Genomic DNA, 23,744 nt, shown 5'->3' with positions numbered 1-23,744 from the left:
GGGTTTCTTTGGGTTCATCTTTATAGGGACATTCTGTGCTTCCTGGACTTGTGTGACTTTTTTCTTCACCAGGTTAGGGAAGTTTTCTGTCATCATTTCTTCAAATAGGTTCTCTATACTCTGCTTGCTTTCATCTCCTTCTGAAACTTATATGATGTGTGTGTTGTCCCAGAGTTCCCTTAAACTATCCTCATTCTTTTATATTCTTTTTTCTTTTTGTTGGTCTGACTGGTGGTGTTGTTTTTTTCTACCTTGTATTCCAAATTGCTGATTTGATCCTTTGTCCAGCCTGGTTTTTATTTCTTTGAAGGTATTCTTGATGCTAGATATGGTATTCTTCATTTCCTACTGATTTTTATTTATGGTTACTATGTTCTTTTTCATGATTATGTAGTCCCCAGTGAGTTTCTTATAGTTCCCATGAAGATTCTTGTAGTTCTCACTAAGTTCCTTGAGCATCCTTATATCCATTACTCTCAGTTCTATGTCTGATAAACATCTTGTTTCCATTTCATTTCATTCTTTTTCTGAAGAATTTTTCTTTTTCATTTGGGGATTATTAGTTTGTATACCCATTTTAGCAGTCTCTTTGTGTTTTTTTATATGTCTTAGATACTAGTGCTATGACTCCCACATTTCATGGGTGGCCTTATGGAGTATGTGTTCTATAGGATGCAGTGGTGCAGTCTCCTTGCTCTGCTGAGCTTGCTGCACTTGGAATGTCCTTGTGTAGATTATGTGGGCCCTTCTGTTGTAATTGGGTCTTGATTGCTGTTGGCCTATTTGTGAGTGGGATCAACTTTTAGGCTGGCTGCCTTAGGCTCAATCTGACCACTGTGAGCAAGCTCCTCTGCAGGTGTAGTCTTGAAGTGTCTTGCTAGGCTCAGTGGCACAATCTTCCTGATCGTCTATGCTCCACACTTAGGAATGTTTTTTGTGGTTCATGTGCACCCTCTATTGTCATTGTGTCCTGATGTATGCTCTTGAACCTTTCATGGATGGAATTAACCCTTCAAGCTGGGTGGCAATAAGGGTGAACCTCGATCAGGGTATATGAGATATTGTTCACGGCCTGCCCCCAAGGCAGAATTGCTCATAGAAGAATCTCGTGCCTTCTGAATTATTCCTTTGTATGTGTCATTTGTGTAGCTGATTGGGTCACACTCTGGTGTTTCTGAAGCCCACCACTGGCTGTGTTGGTTCTGGTTCCGCTTGGGTGGTTTTGAGGTTCAGCTCACTTTCAGAAGTTGTGGGTAATGGTTTGGGGCTACATGTCTGGAGCTTCCACACTGTTCACTGCTTGTGTCTGCATTTACTGGACCTGGCAGTGCATGGGAGGGGCCAGTCTGTGTAGACTGGTTGTGTTCCTGGGGCTCTGAACTGGGGTCACATCTATAAAAGACCAAGGTATCCCATTGATGTTGCCTGGAATTCCCCCAGAGTCTTACACAGGAAGGCTGTAGAGTGGGCCCAAGCTGGCCATGCCCCACTGACCCATCCACAAGGCTCAGGCTGGGTGTGGCAGGGTGACCAGGTTGGGCACACAGGGTTAGTGGCTCCCCTAGTTTGAGGCAGCATGGTCTGGTACTCAATGGAGAGAATGTGGCCCCTATTCCCAAGCGATACCATTCAGACTCAGTACCTGAGTCTCCAACTCTATCTTCCCCAGGAGGAGTGCACCACAGGTTTAGTTTTGGTGTAGTCTGCTGTCCTCACTGCAGGTGAAAGTTCAAAAGGACAGGATAGATTCACTGGGACTTGGGAAAATAAATGGAGAAAGCCTTTTTTTAGGGTGGTACCAACTGTGCCACAGGAAGGAGGTGAGCTGCACTACTTTTAGGTTTGTAGCCACTCCCGCTTAAGCCTTGGACTAGAACCTTTAAGGTAGATATGCTCTGAATATCCCAGCTCTGCGTAGAGCCTCCTTCTCCCTCAAAACTGAGCCTACCTGGATGGGACCATCTGGGCTTTCCCTGCTCTCTTTACCCCTGCAGGACTTGGAGGAACAGATCAGGGTAGCCTTCCACTTAGGATGGCACCAGCTCTTTTGAGGGGAGAGAGCTGCAGCACACTACCAAAGAACCTACTGGAGGGCTCTGAGTAGGTTGCATCAAATGTCCCAATTCTGAATTGTGCCCCATTCTCTCTGCAGGTATGAGTTTAGCAGGATGGAGCCAGCAGTATTTGGGAGTACAAATCCAGTCTATCATTGCCTGACCAGCATAGCTCAGTGGTTGAGTGTCAGCCTATGAACCAGGAGGCCACAGTTCAATTCCCGGTCAGGGGATATAACCAGGATTGCAGGTTTGATCCCCAGTGGGGCCATACAAGAGGCAGCCGATCAATGATTATTTCTCATCATTGATGTTTCTACCTCTTTTTCCCTCTTATTTCCTCTCTGAAATAAAAAAAAATATATTTTTTAAAAATGGGAAATAATCCAATCCATCCATTGATTGGGGTGGCACCAGTCCTTGGCCCTTGGGAGAGGAGCTAGCTGCTTGCCTTCTAGCTTGGCAGCACCTCATCAGAAATCCTGAAGGGAGGTTCCAAGTGGGCTGTGCTCCAGATGTCTCAGTTCTGAGTTGTGCCCCATTTGCCCTGCGAGGCTGCACCAGCAGGAAGGTACCAGGGGTCTTGGAGGAAAATATCAAGGCTGCTCCCCCTGTTTGAGGTGGTGCCAGTTCTTGGGGATGAGAGAGATGCCTGCCTTTTTTTCTATCCCTGCAGTGCCCTAACTTGTTTGAAGGCATCATATCAAATGTCCAAGCTCTGAGTTGTGCTGTAAGAATAGACGTGCTGGACCCTAGGAGATGGCAACTCAGGGCTCAGGACCAGGACCGCAAAAAACTATCTTTTAGATTTCCAGAGCTATGCCACCCAGATCTTCTCTTTATGGCTTCTGTATGCCCCGAGTCTCCTTCCCTCTATAAGAGCCATGGGTGAGTGCCCAAGGGTGATTCCGTTTGTTACTCTTTAAGGAGATTACCTGGGATTCAAACAGACTCCCTCCTCTTTCCAGTGGACAAAGTCCCTGCTGCCAGATGCTATGCAGACTTTTCTTGGTCTGACTTGTGGACCCTTCTGTGGGGGCTTTTGCAGCTTCAATATTTCTCCAACTTCACCACCGCTGCCCCTGCCTGGGTGCAGGGACCAGCCCTCTTTGCATCTCCACCCTTCTTATCACAGAGTCCTGAACTGTCCTACCTGATTTTTCTCCTGTAGCACTTAATATCTTCTAACTTACAATAAAATTTACTTAATTACACTTGCTTTTTGTCTCCCCAAGAAAATAAGGCCCATGAAGGTAAGGATCTTTGCTTTGTTTACTATGATTTTGAAAGCTTTTAGGACAGTACCTGTCACAATGTTAAGTGAATTCCTTATAAGAAGAAACTATAAGAAGTAACTACAGGTTATTTCAGTATCTGTATTATTCATATATGCATAAAGTCGTAATAGTCCAACCACCTTCATAATTTCTTCTTTTTAAAAATATTTTTCCCCCTAGCTAGTTTGGCTCAATGGAGAGTATGTCATCTCGAGGACCGAAGGGTCACAGGTTTGATTCTGGTCAAGGGCATGTACTTTGGTTGCAGACTCGATCCCAGCTCCAGTCAGGGCATGTACAGGAGGCAACAAATCAGTGTGTCTCCTCACATCGATATTTCTCTGTGTCTCCTCCTCCCTTCCACTCTCTCTAAAAATCAATGGAAAAATATCCTCGGGGAGTATTAACAACAACAAAAAATACTTTTCAATTACAGCTGATATAAAATATATTACTTTTCGGTATACAATCTATTAAATTAGTCATTTACTATATACCTGAAAAGTGATCACCCCAATAAGTCTAATACCCATCTGACACCATACATAGTTTTTACAAAGTTACTGACTATATTTCTTATGCTGTACTTGATCCTATATAATAAAGAGGTAATATACAAATTGACCATCACTCCAACACACAAGATGGCCGTCCCCATGTGGTCAAGGATGGCCGCCCCCATGTGGACACAAGATGGCCACCACAAGATGGCCAGCAGGGGAGGGCAGTTGGGAGGAACCAGGCCTGAAAGGAAGGGCAGTTTGGGGGCGATCAGGCCTGCAGGGGAGGGCAGTTAGGGTTGACCAGGCCTGCAGGGGAGAGCAGTTAGACTGGATTGGCAGGGTAGGGCAGTTGGGAACGATCAGGCCTGCAGGGGAGGACAGTTAGGGGCAATCAGGCTGGCAGGGGAGCAGTTAAGCATTAATCAGGCTGGCAGGGGAGTGGTTAGGGGGTAATCAGGCTGGCAGGCAGAAGCGGTTAGGGACAATCAGGCAGGTAGGCGAGCAGTAGGGAGCCAGCAGTCCTGGATTGTGAGAGGGCAGCCGGACATACTTCAAGTGGTCCCAGATTGGAAAGGGTGCAGGCTGGGCTGAGGGACACACACCCGCATGCACGAATTTCATGCACTGGGCCTCTAGTATTTTTATAACTATTTTTATTTTTCCCCCTTACTTGATGAAACATATACAAAAAAGCAATGCTAAAAGCAATGGCAGAAAGTTTCCTGCCTATGTTGTTTTCTAGGATTTTTATGGTTTCAAGTCTTACATTTATGTCTTTAATCCATTTTGAGTTCATTTTTAGATATTGCAAAAGAAGGTGTTCTTGTTTTATTTTTTGCATGTTCCTGTCCAGTTTTCCCAACACCAATTATTAAAGAGACTGTCTTTACCACATTGTATATTATTGCCTCTTTTATTAATTGACCATATAGGCATGGGTTTATTTCTGGGCTCTATTGTGTTTCATTGATCTTTGTGTCTATTTTTATACCAATTCCATCTGTTCTGATTACTAACACCTTGTGGTATAGATTGAAGTCAAGTAGCATGATACAGCCAACTTTATTCTTTCTCAAAATTGCTATCGTGGTTCAGGGTCTTTTGTGGTTTTGTATACATTTTTGGATTATTTGTTCTAGTTATGTGAAAAATTCCATTGGTATTTTTGATAGGGATTTCATTGAGTATGTGGGTTACTTTGGGTATTAACCTTGCTTATTTTTTTTTTTAATCAGTGAGCATAGTATATCTTTTTAATTACTTGTATCTTAATTTCTTTTTTTTATTGCTTAAAGTATTACTAAGAGTATTACATATGTCTCCTTTTTATTCCCCTGCCCTTGATAATCCCCAGGCCTCCCCTACCCCCCAGTGTCTTATGTCCATTGGTTATGCCTATATGCATGCATACAAGTCCTTCGGTTGATATCTTACTCTCCCCCGCTCTGATCCCCCCTCCCCACCCCAGCCTTCCTGCTGTAGTTTGACAGTCTGTACGAAGCAGCTCTGCCTCTGTATCTATTTTTGTTCATAAGTTTATAATGGTCTTTATTATCCATAAATGAGTGAGATCATATGGTATTTTTCCTTCATTGGCTGGCTTATTTCACTTAGCATAATGCTCTCCAGTTCCATCCATGCTGTTGCAAATGGTAAGAGTTCCTTCTTTTTTACAGCAGCATAGTATTCCATCGTGTAGATGTACCACAGTTTTCTAATCCATTCATCTACTGATGGGCACTTAGGCTGTTTCCAGATCTTAGCTAGGGTGAATTGTGCTGCTATGAACACAGGGGTGCATATACCCTTTCTGATTGGTGTTTCTGGTTTCTTGGGACATTCCTAGAAGTGGGGTCACTGGGTCAAATGGGAGTTCCATTCTTAACTTTTTGAGGAAACTCCATACTGTCTTCCATAGTGGCTGCACCAGTCTGCATTCCCACCAGCAGTGCACGAGTGTTCCTTTTTCTCCACATCCTCTCCAGCACTTGTCGTTTGTTGATTTGTTGATGATAGCCGTTCTGACAGGTGTGAGATGGTACCTCATTGTTGTTTTGATTTGCATCTCTCGGATGATTAGCGACTTTGAGCATGTTTTCATATGTCTCTTGGCTTTCTGAATGTCCTCTTTTAAAAGGTGTCTATTTAGGACCTTTGGATTGTTTATCTTCCTTTTGTTGAGTTGTATGAGTTCCCTATAAATGTTGGAGATTAAACCGTTTTCAGTGATAGCATTGGCAAATATGTTCTCCCATGTAGTGGGCTTTCTTGTTGTTTTGTTGATGGTTTCTTTTGCTGTGCAGAAACTTTTTATTCTGATGTAGTCCCATTTGTTTATTTTCTCTTAAGTTTCCAATGCCCTAGGATCTGTATCGGTGAAGAAATTGCTTCGGCATATGTCTGAGATTTTGTTGCCTTTGGATTCTTCTAGTATTTTTATGGTTTCCCGTCATATTTTTAAGTCCTTTATCCATTTTGAGTTTATTTTTGTGTATGGTGTAAGTTGGTGGTCTAGTTTCATTTTCTTGCATGTATCTGTCCAATTTTCCCAACACCATTTATTGAAGAGACTGTCTTGACTCCATTGTATGTTCTTTCCTCCTTTATCAAATATTAATTGAGCGTATTGGTTGGGGCTGATTTCTGGGCTCTCTATTCTGTTCCATTGATCTATATGTCTGTTCTTGTGCCAGTACCAGGCAGTTTTGAGAACAGTGGCTTTGTGATACAGCTTGATATCTGGTATTGAGATTCCACCTCCTTTGTTCTTTCTCAGGGTCGCTGAAGCTATTCGGGGTTGTTTTTTATTCCAGATGAATTTTTGGAGAGTTCTTTCTAGGTCTGTGGAATATGCAATTGGTATTTTAATGGGAAGTGCGTTGAATTTATAGATTGCTTTGGGCAGTATGGACATTTTAATGATGTTGATTCTACCAATCCAAGAACATGGTATGTTCTTCCATCTCTTTATGTCTTCCTCTTTCTCTTTTTTCAACGTCCTGTAGTTTTCTGAGTAGAGGTCTTTTACCTCCTTAGTTAAGTTTATTCCTAGGTAGGTTAATTTTTTTGGTGCAGTGGTAAAATGGGATTGCTTTTGTAGTCTCTCTTTTTGCAAATTCACTATTGGTGTATAGAAATGCCATAGATTTCTTGGCGTTAATTTTGTATCCTGCTACATTGCCGAATTCTTTTATTAAGTCTAAGAGTTTTTGATGGAGTCTTTAGGGTTTTTTAAGTATAATATCATGTCATCTGCAAATAAGGACAATTTTACTTCTTTTCCAATTTGGATGCCTTTTATTTCTTCTTTTTGTCTAATTGCAATGGCTATTACTTCCAGTACTATGTTGAACAGGAGTGGTGAGAGTGGGCATCCCTGTCTTGTTCCTGTTCTTAGGAGAAATGGTGTTAGTTTTTGTCCATTGAGTATGATGTTGGCTGTGGGTTTGTCATCTATGGCTTTTATTATGTTGAGGTATGATCCTTCAATTCCCACCTTGCTGAGAGTTTTTATCAAAAATGGGTGTTGAATTTTGTCAAGCGCTATTTCTGCATCAATTGATATGACTATGTGGTTTTTTTCTTTCAATTTGTTTATGTGATGTATCACATTTATTGATTTGCAGATATTGTACCATCCTTGCATCCCTGGGATAAATCCTACTTGGTCGTGGTGTATGATCTTTCTGATGTACTGCTGGATCTGATTTGCTAGAATTTTGTTGAGGATTTTGGCATCTATGTTCATGAGGGATATTGGCCTGTAATTCTCTTTCATTGTGTTGTCTTTACCTGGTTTTGGTATTAGGGTGATGCTGGCTTCATAGAATGAGCTTGGAAGTGTTCCTTCCTCTTGGATTTTTTGTAGTAGTCTGAGGAGGATAGGTTTTAGTTCTTCCTTGAATGTTTGGTAAAACTCCCCTGTGAATCCGTCTGGTCCTGGGCTTTTGTGTGCTGGAAGCTTTTTGATGACTGGTTCAATTTCTTCCATAGTTATTGGCCTGTTGAGATTTTTAGATTCTTCCTGATTAAGTTTTGGAATTTTGTGTTTTTCTAGGAATATGTCCATTTCCTCCAGGTTGTCTAGTTTGTTGGAGTAGAGTTTTCCGTAGTATTTTTTAACAATCATTTGTATTTCTGTGGGATCTGTTGTTATTTCACCTCTATCGTTTCTGATTTCGTTTATTTGGGTCCTCTCTCATTGCTTCTTGGTGAGCCTGGCTAGAGGTTTGTCAATCTTGTTTATCCTTTCAAAGAACCAGCTCTTGGTTTCATTGATTTTCTGTATTGTTTTTTTGGTCTCTATGTCATTTATTTCTGCTCTAATATTTATTATCTCCTTCCTTTTGCTCACTCTGGTCTTTTCTTGTTGTTCTCTTTCTAATTCTTTGAGCTGTAGATTTAGATGATTTACTACCATTTTTTCTTGTTTGTTGAAGTAAGCCCGTAGAGCTATAAACTTCCTTCTCAGGACTTCTTTCATTTTGTCCCAAAGGTTTTGGATTGTTGTGTTTTCATTGTCATCAGTTTCCAGGATATTTTTAATTTCTTCTTTGATCTCATTGGTAACCCAATCAATATTTAATAACATGCTATTCAGCTTCCAAGTGTTTGAGTTGTTTTTATTGTAGTTTATTTCTAATATTATGCCCTTGTGGTCTGAGAAGATGCTTGGTATGATTTCAATATTCTTGAATTTGGGGAGACTTTGTTCGTGATCCAATATGTGGTCTATTTTTGAAGATGTCCCATGAGCACTTGAGAAGAACGTATATTTTCTGGCTTTGGGGCGAACTGTTCTGAAGATGTCGATTAAGTCGATCTGATCTAGTGAGTCATTTAGGATTGCTGTTTCTTTGCTGATTTTTTGTCTAGCGGATTTATCCAGTGATGTCAGTGGTGTATTAAAGTCCCCTACTATGATTGTATTTTTGTCGATCTCTCCCCTGATATCTTCCAGGAGTTCTCTTATGTATGTGGGTGCTCCTGCATTGGGTGCATATATATTTATCAGGTTTATATCCTCTTGTTGTATTGATCCCTTTAGTATTATGAAGTGGCCTTCCGTATCTCTTGTTATGGCCTTCACTTTGAGGTCAATTTTGTCTGATATAAGTATTGCCACCCCAGCTTTGTTTTCATTTCCATTTGCCTGAAAGATATTTTTCCATCCCTTCACTTTCAGTCTGTGTGAGTCCCTTTTTATGAGGTGGGTCTCTTGTAGAGAGCAAATGTATGGGTCATGTTTTTTTATCCATTCAGCCACTCAATGTCTTTTGATTGGACCATTTAGTCCATTTACGTTTAAAGTTATTATTGAAAGGTACTTGTTTGTAGCTATTTCTACTTTTTTGTGTGGCTGTTTTCTTTCGGGGCTTTTTATTTCTTCTTTTACACCAGTCCCATTAGCAATTCTGGCATTGCTGGCTTGGTGGTGATAAACTCCCTTAGCCTTTTTTTGTCTGTGAAGCTTCTTATTTCCCCTTCAATTTTGAATGATAGCCTTGCTGGATAGAGTATTCTTGGATTCAGTCCTTTGCTTTGCATCACTTTGTAAATTTCTGCCCAGTCTTTTCTGGCCTGATGTGTTATTGTTGAGAAATCATTTCATAATCTGATGGAGGATCCTTTGTAGGTAACTCTCTGCTTCTCTCTTGCACCCTTTAAGATTCTCTCTTTGTCTTGTACATTTGCCTTCGTTATTATGACGTGTCTTGGCGTGGGTCTTTTGGGGTTCATCTTGCCTGGGACTCTCTGTATTTGTGTAACTTTTTTCTTCTCCATATCTGGGAAGTTTTCTGACATTATTTCTTCAAATAGATTTTCTAATCCTTGCTGCTCTTCTTGTCCTTCTTGCAGCCCTATTATGCGTATGTTTCTTTGTTTCATATTGTCCCGAAGCTCCCTTAGGCTCTCCTCCTGCTTTTTAATTTTTTTCTCCAGTTGCTGTTCAGATTGAGCTTGTTTCTCTGCCTTATCTTCTAACTCACTAATTCGCTCCTCTGCTTCTTCTAGTCTGCTGTTGAAACTTTCCATGGTGTTTTTGATTGTAGCTATATCACTTTTCATTTCTTCCTGATTCTTGCATAGGTTGTTGATTTTCTCATCCATCCTGTGAATCAATTGTACAACCATTATTCTGAATTCTTTTTCTGTCATGTTGCATGCTTCAACTTCATTAATATCCTTTCTTGGCGACTCCTCATTGTCTTTCCTCTGGATGTTGTTTCGTCTCTTCATTCTGATTATCTCCCGATGGTTCAAACGTCGAGTTGCGTGTGCCTGGGCCATGTGCAGTGGGAGCCTCCCACCTCCCTAGTGTCACTGAAAAGCTCTGACACTAAGATGTATGGTTGTTGTGGGTTGCTGGGAACCAGGCTCGCTCAGGGTCAGTGTTGTCAGTGCTCAATGTGGCCTCGTACACGCCCTTAGAATCAGGGACCCTGCCTGCACCATGCTGAAACAGAGACCCCCCTGGAGCATGTTGAAAACTAGAGCCCCCTAGCGTGCTCCAGGAGTCAGAGTTCCCCAGGAATCCAGTATCAGAGTCTCTGTTGCTTCGCGCGACCTCACCTTGAGAATCAGAGTCCCTGTGTGCCCTTGCACCAGGAATTGGAGTCACTGACTCTTATTATGAATGCACAGGGAATCAGGATCTCAGGCGCAGGTGATAAGAAACACAGTCAAGTCACTGGTGCTTGGTGCTGCCTCCTGCCCAGAGAATCGGGGTCCCTGGGCCTGTGCTACGCGGGACAAATTCCCAGTGTTCGCTGGATTGCTCCCAGCCCAGGGCTCTGATGCCGGCAGTGTGTGTAGGATCAGTTCCTGGGGTTCGCGCGTTTGGTCCCAGCCCAGGACTCCTGAACCCAGCCCTATGCGGGATCAGTTCCAAGGTGCTCTTGCACTTCCAGGCCAAAGTTCCTGCAGCACTGAGGCCCTGGCAAGGGGTGGGTCTATCAGTTAGTTACTCTGGTGCTGCCTGCAAGCCTGCGGGAAGGGGGGATGGGCTCTCTTACTCATGGATCTGCCGTGGGGATTTCTGAACTTTTGATGTCTGCAGGTCTGTAGCTGTGGTCACAGGTCTCTGTCCCCAGTGGCTTCAGGGTCCTGGTTTGCATCTGAGATCAGACTAGGTGGTGCTGAGGCCAGGATCCTAGTCTCAAGCAGCTCTGTATCCCAAGATGGCGTGGTCGCTGTGCCTGTGCTGGCCGCCCAGGAGAGTCCACGCAGGGAGCGGGACTCCGCCGCCTAAAACTGCCCAGTTTAGCAGCCCCTTAGAAGACCTGCAGAGTCTAACCGTCCCTAGCTCATACACACACACCACACATCCACACACTCCTCTATCACTTCCTTGCGCTCTCACACTCTCTCCCTCCCTACCTTCCTGCTGGTCACGATTTTCTCTCCTCCCTGTATCTTAATTTCTTATGATTTTTCAAGTATAGGTATTTTACTTCCTTATTTAAATTGTATTCTTAGGTATTTTATTCCTTTTGATGCAATTGTAAATGGGATTGTTTTCTTAATTTCCTTTTCTGATATTTAATTAATGGTATATAAAAATGCAACTGATTTCTGATATTAATTTTGTATCCTTCTATTTTGCTGAATTTATTAGTTCTAAAAGTGTGTGTGTGTGTGTGTGGGTGGGTGTGTGTGTGTGTGTGAGAGAGTGTGTGTGTGTGTGTGTGTGCAAATGATAACAGCTTTACTTCTTTCCAATTTGGATACCTGTTACTTTTGTTTTTAGAATTTTTTTAAAAATAGTTTTATTGCTTAAATTATTACAAAGAGTATTATATATGTCTCCTTTTTTTCCCTCTTGAACTTCCCCTAGCCTCCCATGCCCCCCAGTGTCTTGTGTCCATTGGTTATGCTTATACGCATGCATACAAGTCCTTCGCTTGATCTCTTACCCCCCCTCCCCACCTCCTTCCCTCACCAGCCTTCCTGCTGTAGATTGACACTCTTTTCGATGTTGCTCTGCCTCTGTATCTATTTTTGCTCAACAGTTTATAATGGTCTTAATTATCCATAAATGAGTGAGATCATGTGGTATTTTTCTTTCATTGACTGGCTTATTTCACTTAGCATAATGCTCTCCAGTTCCATCCATGCTGTCGCAAATGGCAAGAATTCCTTCTTTTTTACAGCAGCATAGTATCCCATCATGCAGATGTACCACAGTTTTCTAATCCATTCATCTGCTGATGGGCACTTAGGCTGTTTCCAGATCTTAGCTATGGTGAATTGTGCTGCTATGAACATAGAGGTGCATATATTCTTTCTGATTGGTGTTTCTGGTTTCTTGGGATACATTCCTAGAAGTGGGGTCACTGGGTCAAATGGGAGTTCCATTCTTAACTTTTTGAGGAAACTCCATACTGTTTTCCATAGTGGCTGACCTGTCTGCATTCCTACCAGCAGTGCACGAGTGTTCCTTTTTCTCCACATCCTCTCCAGCACTTGTCGTTTGTTGATTTGTTGATGATAGCCAGTCTGACAGGTGTGAGATGGTACCTCATTGTTGTTTTGATTTGCATCTCTCCGATGATTAGTGACTTTGAGCATGTTTTCATATGTCTCTTGGCTTTCTGAATGTCCTCTTTTGAAAAGTGTCTATTTAGGTCCTTTGCCCATTTTTTGATTGGATTGTTTATCTTCCTTTTGTTAAGTTGTATGAGTTCCCTATAAATGTTGGAGATTAAACCCTTATTGGTGATAACATTGTCAAATATGTTCTCCCATGCAGTGGGCTATCTTGTTGTTTTGTTGATGATTTCTTTTGCTTTTGCTGTACAGAAGCTTTTTATTTTGATGTAATCCCATTTGTTTATTTTCTCTTTAGTTTCCAGTGTCCTACGAGCTGTATCAGTGAAGAAATTGCTTTGGCATATGTCTGAGATTTTGTTGCCATTGGATTCCTCTAGTATTTTTATTGTTTCCCGTCTTACATTTAGGTCTTTTATCTATTATGAGTTTATTTTTGTGTATGGTGTTAGTTGGTGTTCTAGTTTCATTTTCTTTTGCATGTATTGTCTAATTTTCCCAACACCATTTATTGAAGAGACTGTCTTGCCTCCATTATATGTTCTTGCTTCCTTTGTCAAATATTAATTGAGCATATTTGTTTGGGTCGATTTCTGGGCTCTCTATTCTATTCCATTGATCTATATATGTCTGTTGTTCTGCCAGTACCAGGAAGTTTTGAGAACAGTGGCTTTGTAATACAGGTTGATATCTGGTATTGAGATTCTACCGCCTTTGTTCTTTTTCTCAGAATTGCTGCAGGTATTTGGGGTCTCTTTTTATTCCAGATGAATTTTTGGAGAGTTCGTTCTGGATCTGTGAAATATGCCTTTGGCATTTTAATGGGAAGTGAGTTGAATTTATAGATAGCTTTGGGTAGTATGGACATTTTAATGATGTTGTTCTCCCAATCCAAGAACATGGTATGTTCTTCCATCTGTTTATGTCTTCCTCTATCTCTTTTTTCAATGTCCTGTAGTTTTCTGAGTAGAGATCTTTTAACTCCTTAGTTAAGTTTATTCCTAGGTAGCTTAATTTTTTTGGTGCAGTGGTAAATGGGATTGCTTTTTTCGTCTCTCTTTCTTTAAGTTCACTATTGGTGTATAGAAATGCCATAGATTTTTTGGCATTAATTTTGTATCCTGCTACATTGCCAAATTCATGTATTAAGTCTAGTAATTTTTTCGATGCAGTCTTTAGGGTTCTGTATGTATAATATCATGTCGTCCGCAAATAAGGACAGTTTTACTTCCTCTTTTCCAATTTTGATGCCTTTTATTTCTTCTTTTTGTCTAATTGCAATGGCTATTACTTCCAGTACTATGTCGAACAGGAGTGGTGAGAGTGGGCGTCCCTGTCGTGTTCCTGTTCTTAGGGGAAGTGGTTTTAGTTTTTGTCCATTTTTTTTGTTTTTGGTAGTATGAACATTTTTTTATTTAATTAAATCTTTATTGTTCAGATTATTACATTTGTTCCTCTTTTTTCCCCCATAACTCCCCTCCTCTCAGTTCCCACCCCACTCTCCGCCCTCACTCCCCACCCACTGTCCTCATCCATAGGTGCACGATTTTTGTCCAGTCTCTTCCCGCATCTCCCACACCCCTTTCCCCCCAAGAATAGTCAGTCCATTCCTTTTCAATGTCCCTGATTCTATTATAATCAACAGTTCATTCTGTTCATCACATTATTTATTCACTTGATTCTTAGATTCACTTGTTGATAGATGCATATTTGTTGTTCATAATTTGTATCTTTACCTTTTTCTTCTTCTTCCTCTTCTTAAAGGATTCCTTTCAGCATTTCATATAATACTGTTTTGGTGGTGATGAACTCCTGTAGCTTTTCCTTATCTGTGAAGCTCTTTTTCCGTCCTTCAATTCTGAATGATAGCTTTGCTGGATAAAGTAATCTTGGTTGTAGGTTCTTGGCATTCATCACTTTGAATATTTCTTGCCACTCCCTTCTGGCCTGCAAAGTTTGGGTTGAGAAATCAGCTGACAGTCGTATGGGTATTCCCTTGTAGGTGACTGACTTTCTTTCTCTTGTTGCTTTAAGATTCTCTGTCTTTTGCTCTTGGCATTTTAATGATGATGTGTCTTGGTGTGGTCCTCTTTGGGTTTTTTTTGTTTGGGGTTCTCTGGGCTTCCTGGACTTGTAAGTCTATTTCTTTCACCAGGTGGGGGAAGTTTTCTGTCATTATTTCTTCAAATAGGTTTTCAATATCTTTCTCTCTCTCTCATCTTCTGGCACCCCTATAATTCTGATGTTGGTACGCTTGAAGCTGTCCCAGAGGCTCCTTACACTATCTTCGTATTTTCGGATTCTTTTTTCATTTTGCTTTTCTGGTTGGGTGTTTTATGCTTCTTTGCATTTCAAATCTTTGACTTGATTCTTGCACTCCTCTGGTCTGCTGTTGGGAGTTGAATAGTATTCTTTATTTCAGTCAGTATATGCTTAATTTCTAGTTGGTTCTTTATCATAACATCGAGGGTCTCACTAGATTTCTAGAGGGTCTCATTAAGTTTATCGGTGGCTTCTAGATAGTTCTTGAGAGACCTTAAAATTGTGGTTCTGAACTCTATATCTTCCATTGACACTTTTGTCCTGTTACTTTGTCTCCGCATTTTTTTTATGCTTTCTTGGTGCACCCCCTAGTGGTCTTTGTGCTCAGTCTTGTTGTAGTTAAACCTTGATTGTTGTAGTTAATACTGGGGGGATTTGACCTCCAGGTCAACTGGCTGTGAGAGTCAGCTGTGTCTTCAGTGGGAAAACTTCTGTCCTCTGGGGAGGTGCTAATCTATCCTTTGCCTGAGGCTATCTGGCAAATGGCTCTGTGCAGGGCTGGGTGGGGCAGGTCGCACAGGATCAAACAGGGCAGGTGGAGGGAGCAGTTATGGCTGCTCTCAGTCCCGTCCCCAGAGGCTCTGCCTCTCAGAGTCCCAGCAACTTTTGCAAACCTCAGAGAGAAAGCTGCCCTCGCGTTCCGACCAATGCCAGACAGTCCCGCTTCTCCCGTCTGAGTCTGAGTTCCTAGAGACTTGCCCAGAACTGGAGCTCAGGGCCTGAGCATCCCTCCTGATTGAAAACGACTGCCAAAACCAGTTTGGCTCAGTGGATAGAGTGTTGGCCTACGGACTGAAGGGTCCCAGGTTCGATTCCGGTCAAGGGCATGTACCTGGGTTGTGGGCACATCCCCAGTAGGAGATGTGCAGGAGGCAGCTGATTGATGTTTCTCTCTCATCGATGTTTCTGACTCTCTATCTTTCTCCCTTCCTCTCTGTAAAAAATCAATAAAATATATATATAAAAAAAAAAGAAAATGACAACCGCGCCCTCAGCCACCAGCCCGCTCCGGGCAATCTCCGCACCTTTGTATTTTCCACACTGCACCTCCTCTGTGTCTCGGTATGCTGTTCTCTTTGCTTCTAGTTGAAGAATTTCCTCTCAGCCAGCTTTCCTGTGCTTCTGGGTGATGTCTGTTCCGTGTTTTAGTTGTATTTTTTTTTAATATATTTTATTGAATTTTTACAGAGAGGAAGGGAGAGAGATAGAGAGTAGAAACATCAATGAGAGAGAAACATGGATCAGCTACCACCTGTACATCTCCTACTGGGGATATGCCTGCAACCCAGGCACATGTCCCTGACCGGAATCGAACCCGGGACCACTCAGTCCGCAGGCCGACGTTCTATCCACTGAGCCAAACCGGTTTTGGCTAGTTGTATTTTTGAAGTGGTTGTGCGAGGCAGCATTCTCTGGTGTTTACCTATGCCGCCATCTTGGTTTTCTATCGGTCTGTCCATTGAGTATGATGTTGGCTGTGTGTTTGTCATATATGGCTTTCATTATGTTGAAGTATGATCCTTCTATTCCCACTTTGCTGAGAGTTTTTATCAGAAATGGGTATTGGATTTTGTCAAATGCTTTTTCTGCATCAATTGATATGACCATGTGGGTTTTTTTCTTTCAATTTGTTTATGTGATGTATCACATTTATTGATTTGCAGATATTATGCCATCCTTGCATCCCTTAGATAAATCCTACTTTGTCATGATGTATGATCTTTCAGATGTACTGCTGGATCCGATTTGCTAAGATTCTGTTGAGGATTTTGGCATCTGTGTTCATGAGGGATACTGGCTTGTAATTCTCTTTCACTGTGTTGCCTTTCTCTGGTTTTGGTATTCGGGTGAAGCTGGCTTCATAGAATGAGCTTGGAAGTGTTCCTCCCCCTTGAATTTTTTTGTAGTAGTCTGAGAAGGATAGGTTTTAGTTCTTCCTTGAATGTTTGGTAAAACTCCCCTGTGAAGCCGTCTTGCCTTGGGCTTTTGTTTTCTGGAAGCTTTTTGATGACTGCTTCAATTTCTTCCGTAGTTATTGGCCTATTGAAATTTTTAGATTCTTCTTGATTGAGTTTTGGAATGTTGTGTTTTTCAAGAATTCGTCCCGTTCCTCCAGGTTGTCTAGTTTGTTGGAGTAGAGTTGTCCATAGTATTTTTTTTACAACCATTTGTATTTCTGTGGGGTCTGTTGTTATTTCAGCTCTATCATTTCTGATTTTGTTTATTTGGGTCCTCTCTCTTTGCTTCTTGGTGAGCCTGGCTAGAGGTTCATCAATCTTGTTTATCCTTTCAAAGAACCAGCTCTTTTTTTTTTTTGATTTTATGGGTTTTTTGTTTTTTTTTCTTTTGGTTTTTTTTTTTGTTTTTTTGTTTGGTTTTTTTTTTTGGTCTCTAGGTCATTTATTTATGCTCTGATATTTATTATCTCCTTCCTTCTGCTCACTCTGGGATTTTATTGTTGCTCTCTTTTTAATTCTTTGAGATGTAGATTTAGATGATTTACTACCATTTTTTCTTCTTTTTTGAGATAGGCCTGTAGAGCTATAAACTTCCCTCTCAGGACTGCTTTCATTGTGTCCCATAGGTTTTGGCTTGTTGTGTTTTCATTGTCATTAGTTTCCAGGATGTTTTTAATTTCTTCTTTGATCTCATTGGTAACCCAATCAATATTTAATAACATGCTATTCAGCTTCCAAGTGTTTGAGTATTTTGGGTTCATTTTATTGTAGTTTATTTCTAATATGCCATTGTGATCTGAGAAAAGCTTGTTATGATTTCTATTTTCTTGAATTTGGGGAGACTTTGCTTGTGACCCAATATGTAGTCTGTTTTTGAAAATGCCCCATGTGCACTTGAAAAGAACATATATTCCGTGGCTTTGGGGTGAAATGTTCTGAAGATGTCAATTAAATCCATCTGATCTAGTGAATCATTTAGGATTGCTGTTTCTTTGCTGATTTTTTGTCTTGAGGATTTATACAGTGATGTCATTGGTGTATTAAAGTCCCCGATTATGATTGTATTGTTTTCAATCTCTCCCTTGATATCTTCCAGGCAATTTTTTTATGTATTTGGGTGCTCCTGCATTGGGTGCATATATGTTTATCAGGGTTATGTCCTCTTGTTGTATTGATCCCTTTAGTATTATGGAGTGGCCTTCCTTTTCTCTTCTTATGGCCTTCACTTTGATGTCTATTTTGTCTAATATGAGTATTGTTACCCCAGCATTTTTTTCATTTCCATTTGCCTGAAAGATATTTTTCCATCCCTTCACTTTCAATCTGTGTGAGTCCCTTATTCTGAGGTGGCTCTCTTGTGGACAGCAAATATATAGGTCATGTTGTTTTATCCATTCAGCCACTCAATGTCTTTTGATTGGAGCATTTAGTCCATTTACATTTAAAGTTATTATTGAAAGGTACTTGTTTGTAGCCATTTCTATTTTTGGGCCTGCTTTCTTTCTGAGCTTTTTATTTCTTCTTTTTACACCAGTCCCTTTAGTATTTCTTGCATTGCTGGCTTGGTGGTGATAAACTCCCTTAACCTTTTTTTGTCTGTGAAGCTTACTGTGGATCCCTTGCCCAACCCCTTCAATTTTGAATGATAGCCTTGCTCAATAGAGTATTCTTGGATTCAGTCCTTTGCTTTGCATCACTTTGTAAATTTCAGTCCATTCTTTTCTGACCTGATGTGTTTCTGTTGAGAAATCATTTGATAATCTAATGGGAGATACCTTGTACATAACTTTCCATCTCTCTCGTGTAGCCTTTAAGATTCTCTCTTTGTCCTGAACATTTGCCATTGTAATTATGATGTGTCTTGGCATGGGCCTTTTCGGGTTCACCTTGTTTGGGACTCTCTGTGCTTATGTGACTTTTTTTTCCCCACCTCAGGGAAGTTTTCTGATATTATTTCTTTAATAGGTTTTCCTTTTTTTAAAATATGTTTTATTGATTTTTCACAGAGAGGAAGAGAGAGAGATAGAAACATTGATGAGAGAAGAACATCTATCAGCTGCCTCCTGCACACCTCCTACTGGGGATGTGCCCACAACCAAGTTACATGCCCTTGGCCAGAATCGAACCTGGGACCTTTCAGTCCACAGGCCGCTGCTCTATCCATTGAGCCAAACCAGTTAAGGCCAAATAGGTTTTCTAACCCTTGTTCCTCTTCCTGTTGTCTGGCACCCCTATTAATTGTATGTTGTTTCGTTTCATGTTGTCCCATAACTCCCTTAGACTTTCCTCTTGTCTTTTAATTTTTTTCTCTAATTGCAGTTCAGTTTGGGTGTATTTTGCTTCCCTGTCTTCTAAGTCGCTAATTCAGTCCTCCGCTTCTCCTAGTCTACTGTTGAAACTTTCAATGCTGTTTTTTATTGCAACTATATCACTCTTCATTTCTTCTTGGTTCTTACATAAATTATTGAATTTTTCATCCATTTCTTTTTGATTCTTGCATAAGTTCTTGATTTTTTTCCTCCATCCAGTTTATGCATTCTAGGACCCTTAATCTGAATTCTTTTTCTGACATGTTGCATGCCTCTGTTTCACTTAGCTGCTTTTCTGGTTAGTCCTCCTCTTTTTCCTTTGGGGGTTTCTTTGTCTATCCATGTTTGATCTCACCGACAGATTTAGATGTTGCGTCATTCAGGGGCTGCTCCTTGGGTGGCTGTGGCTCCTTGGGCTGCGGTTGCTCCTCGTGCGGTTGTGGTAGCAGTTGCTCCTCAGTTGGCAGCTGCTCCTCTGGTGGGTGCTTTTCAGAGCCATGGTTGCTCCTCTGGCTGGTGTCAGGAGGCTTCTCACACAGCTGCTGTTCCTCAGACAGAGTGTGTGCTAATCACGAGGCTTCTGTTCCTTGGATGGGTGCGGGCTACACACGCAGCTGCTACTCCTTAAACTGGGGTGGACTGCTCACCTGGCTACTGTTCCTTGAATGGGTGCTGGCTGCACACTGCTGTTGTTCCTCTGATGTGGCAGGCTGCTTGTGGGGCTACTGCTCTTTGGACTTGGAAAGGTTGATTGCAAGTCTGCTGCTCCTCGGACGGGGGTGGGCTGCTGGTACTGCTGCTGCTCTTTGGATTGGAGTAAGCTGCATGTGACACTGCTCCTCCTCTCCAGGTGTCTGGTTATGTGGCTTGCTCTCTATCACTTTCCAGGGGAACTCTCCCCTTCCCAGCTGCAAACTGTCTCACCAGCTGAGTATTCTTCGCCAATTCAGGGGTGGATGTTATGTGTTTTAGCTGCTCATTCTATTTGCTCCAGGATAAGCCTTGGGACGTGTCTGCCTATTCCGCCACCATCTTGTCTCTCCTCTACGTTTTTTCTTGACTGATTACTGTGGATAGAACTTGCAATACTGTGTTTAATAAAAATGGTGAAAGTGGAGATCTTTTCTTGTTCCTGATCTTAAAGAAAAAGCTTTCAGGTTGTCACCGTTGAGTGTGATGTTAGCTGTGGGTTTTTGTTATGTTGTCTTTATATTGAGGTATGTTCCCTCTATTCCCACTTTATTGAGTTTTTATTCTATATTTCTTCTTGATTTGAGATTTACCTGCTGTTTTTTAAAAATAATTCTAAACAATACTCCCCAAGTTTCTGTACAGCTTATTTTTAGTTTTTATTATTGCACACTTTAGAACTATGAAAGCCAGTGTTCTTGTTGTTTTTATTTGCTATTTAACTTACATACTTCCTTTTATGTACTTGCATAGAAGTACCTCCTGGTACATAAAGAGGAGACATGTTTTTCTTATTATTTTTCAGGCTGGGAATCTGTGTGTGAGAGTGAAGAATTAACCCCAAAGCAGGACATTTGTGAAGCACAGTCATCCCAGAAGATAATAGTAAACTTTAAAAGCTGCGGTCTTGAGTACTCCAATTTGAGAGAGGAATGGAAATGTGAGGGCCATTCTGAGAGGCAACCAGTGAATCAGAAGTCATATTTCATAGAAGAGACAATTACTAATGAAGTAGCCCTTATTTATGAAAGAGGACAAGAATATAACAAATCTTGGCAAAGTTTCCATCTGAACACACTGCTTCATACACAACAGATAGCTTCAAAAGAGGAGAAAGTACATAAACATGAGACACATAAGAAAGGCTTTAAAAATAACTTAGTGGTTATTAAACCCAAGAATATATATACAGAGAAGAAACTTTTGAAATGTAATGACTGTGAAAAAGTTTTCAGCCAAAGCTCATCCCTTATTCTTCATCAAAGGATTCATACTGGGGAGAAGCCCTATAAATGTGTAGAATGTGGGAAAGCCTTTAGCCAGAGATCAAATCTTGTTCAACATCAAAGGATTCATACTGGAGAGAAACCCTATGAATGTAAGGAATGCAGGAAAGCATTCAGTCAGAATGCACACCTTGTTCAACATCTGAGAGTTCATACTGGAGAAAAACCTTATGAATGTAAGGTGTGTAGAAAAGCCTTCAGCCAGTTTGCCTATCTTGCTCAACATCAGAGAGTTCATACTGGAGAGAAACCCTATGAATGTATTGAATGTGGGAAAGCATTTAGTAATAGATCATCCATTGCTCAACACCAGAGAGTTCATACTGGTGAGAAACCTTATGAATGTAATGTGTGTGCGAAAGCATTTAGCCTTCGTGCATACCTTACTGTACATCAGAGGATACATACTGGAGAGAGACCCTATGAATGTAAGGAATGTGGGAAGGCCTTCAGTCAGAATTCACACCTTGCTCAACATCAGAGGATTCATACTGGAGAAAAACCTTATAAATGTCAGGAATGTAGGAAAGCATTCAGCCAGATTGCCTACCTTGCTCAACATCAGAGAGTTCATACTGGAGAGAAACCCTATGAATGTATTAAATGTGGGAAGGCTTTTAGCAATGATTCATCCCTTACCCAACATCAAAGAGTTCATACTGGAGAGAAACCTTATGGATGTAATGTTTGTGGAAAGGCTTTTAGTTACTGTGGATCCCTCACCCAACACCAGAGAATTCATACTGGAGAGAGACCCTATGAGTGTAAGGAATGCAAGAAAACCTTTAGGCAGTATGCACATCTTGCTCATCATCAGAGAATCCATCTTGGGTTGTCACTTACACCTAATTCTGTCAATCACCAAGTCCTATAGATCTATTATAAATATTTCAGGAATTTATATATTTTTCTCTATCTTTAATGTCACCCTAGTCCACTTCACCTGGATCACTGCTGTAGCTTTTCTAACAGGCTTTCCTGTATCAATTTTGCTTTCCTTAAATTTATTTCTCACCATGCACCCAAAATATATTTTTTAATACATACATTACTGCCTCTAATGAAAATTTTTTGGCTTATTATTCTTAATCTAACATCTACAGTCTTTAAAATTTTCAATGAGGTACTTTATTATCTAGTTCTTATGGACCTCTCAGCCTTATTTTATTTTAGGTTTCCTCTATGGGCACTAAGCACTTCCCAAGATGAAAAGCTTAGATTCTAGAAAATTATAGCTCTATCACTACTGTGTGTTATGTGGCTTTGAGTAATTTGCTTGACTTACCTAAACCTCAGAGTTTTCTTTAATTTCAAAATAGGGATAATAAAGGATACTGTAATTTAGAAATGTCTGAAGTTAAATAGTGTATGTTGTAAATTGATACATATTGAGTAAGAATTTTGCATGTAAAGTACTTCATACAATGCATTAAATATAGCCCACATTCAGTAAATGATAGCTAATATTTATTGAATGCCTATTTATGCATCCGGCATTGTTTTACATAGTTAACATATATTAACTCACTCCTCATATCTGAAACAAGGAGAACATCCCTGGGAAGCAACCTAAAAATTTTAGAGCATAAGTGAAGTTTTTGTACTCTAGGTGAGTAATCAATATATACACAAAAAGTAGTAGAAATATAACACTTATAACAAGTTTTAGGAAGTTTCCAGAGAGAATGAATTGGATAAATTTAATTAAAATAAAATAAGTATTTACTGAGAATTACAGAGCTTACATTTAGGTAAAGAAAAGAATAGAGGATCACAACTCTAAGCAATAACAAAACAAGATCCATAAACCTAGAAATTCATACTGTCCCATAAAAAGGCACCAGGCCAAGGTAATTGTATGGTTGAATCTAGTTAATTTCAAAGCTTTAAACTTTCATGCTGTAGGAATTAAGCATAATATTTAGAAATATTTTTTATCCAGTGATTATAAAATTGAATTTAAGAGAGGACTTAGGGAAGAAAACTACATATATATGTATTTCATTCATTCAGTGAATATTGGATAGCTACTATTTGCTAGGTACTTACACTATTATAGGCATGAGGAGACAATGATGATAAATACGAAGACCATGTTCACATAGAGTAAAATTCCAGAGGCTGGAAGTGTTAATACATAAATATAAGCATAGATTTCCACACTCAAAAGATGGAAGAATAATGAAGTAAATTAAGAAGTATTATATAGTCTAGACCAGTGATGGCGAACCTATGACACGCTTGTCAGATGTGACACACGAACTCATTTTTTTGGTTGATTTTTCTTTGTTAAATGGCATTTAAATATATAAAATAAATATCAAAAATATAAGTCTTTGTTTTACTATGGTTGCAAATATAAAAAAATTTCTATATGTGACATGGCACCAGAGTTACGTTAGGATTTTTCAAAATGCTGACACGCTGAGCTCAAAAGGTTCGTCATCACTGGTCTAGACTCTAGACTGAAGAGACTAAAGATAACAAAGTTGCCAGTTATTCCTACTTCACAAATTCATTGCATTTTGAACTAAAATTTCTGAATGGGCCTTTTTGCCATTTATTTTCACAACTGTGTTCTGAAATTCATCTATGAAGTATGAATTATTAAGAATGGGAAGAAAGTTCTTGAGAATGATCTGTTTGTAGAAATTTTGCATATGATAAAAATGGTTCACACCAGTAAAGAAAGAATAGATTCCAGGATAGTATAATAATTGACTATATGCATCACTAGTAGTAAGGGTAAAGTAAACAAAACCACAATGAACTATTTCAAGATCATCACATTGACA

General features: G+C 40.3%; 1 protein-coding gene across 1 annotated transcript; it reads left to right on the top strand.

The window, feature by feature from the left end:
* The first annotated feature begins 2,938 nt into the window (after positions 1-2,938).
* ZNF570 (zinc finger protein 570) lies at positions 2,939-21,997 on the top strand. Its single transcript, XM_036346789.1, has 2 exons — positions 2,939-2,942; positions 20,469-21,997. Exons 1-2 carry the CDS (start codon positions 2,939-2,941, stop codon positions 21,821-21,823), a joined length of 1,359 nt encoding a protein of 452 aa, XP_036202682.1. The 3' UTR covers positions 21,824-21,997.
* The last annotated feature ends 1,747 nt before the right edge of the window (positions 21,998-23,744 follow it).

The sequence above is a fragment of the Myotis myotis genome, unplaced genomic scaffold (assembly GCF_014108235.1).
Source record: "Myotis myotis isolate mMyoMyo1 unplaced genomic scaffold, mMyoMyo1.p scaffold_m19_p_19, whole genome shotgun sequence".
In the NCBI taxonomy this organism is placed as follows: Eukaryota; Metazoa; Chordata; class Mammalia; order Chiroptera; family Vespertilionidae; genus Myotis; species Myotis myotis.
This window is presented reverse-complemented; position numbering and strand designations above follow the sequence as displayed.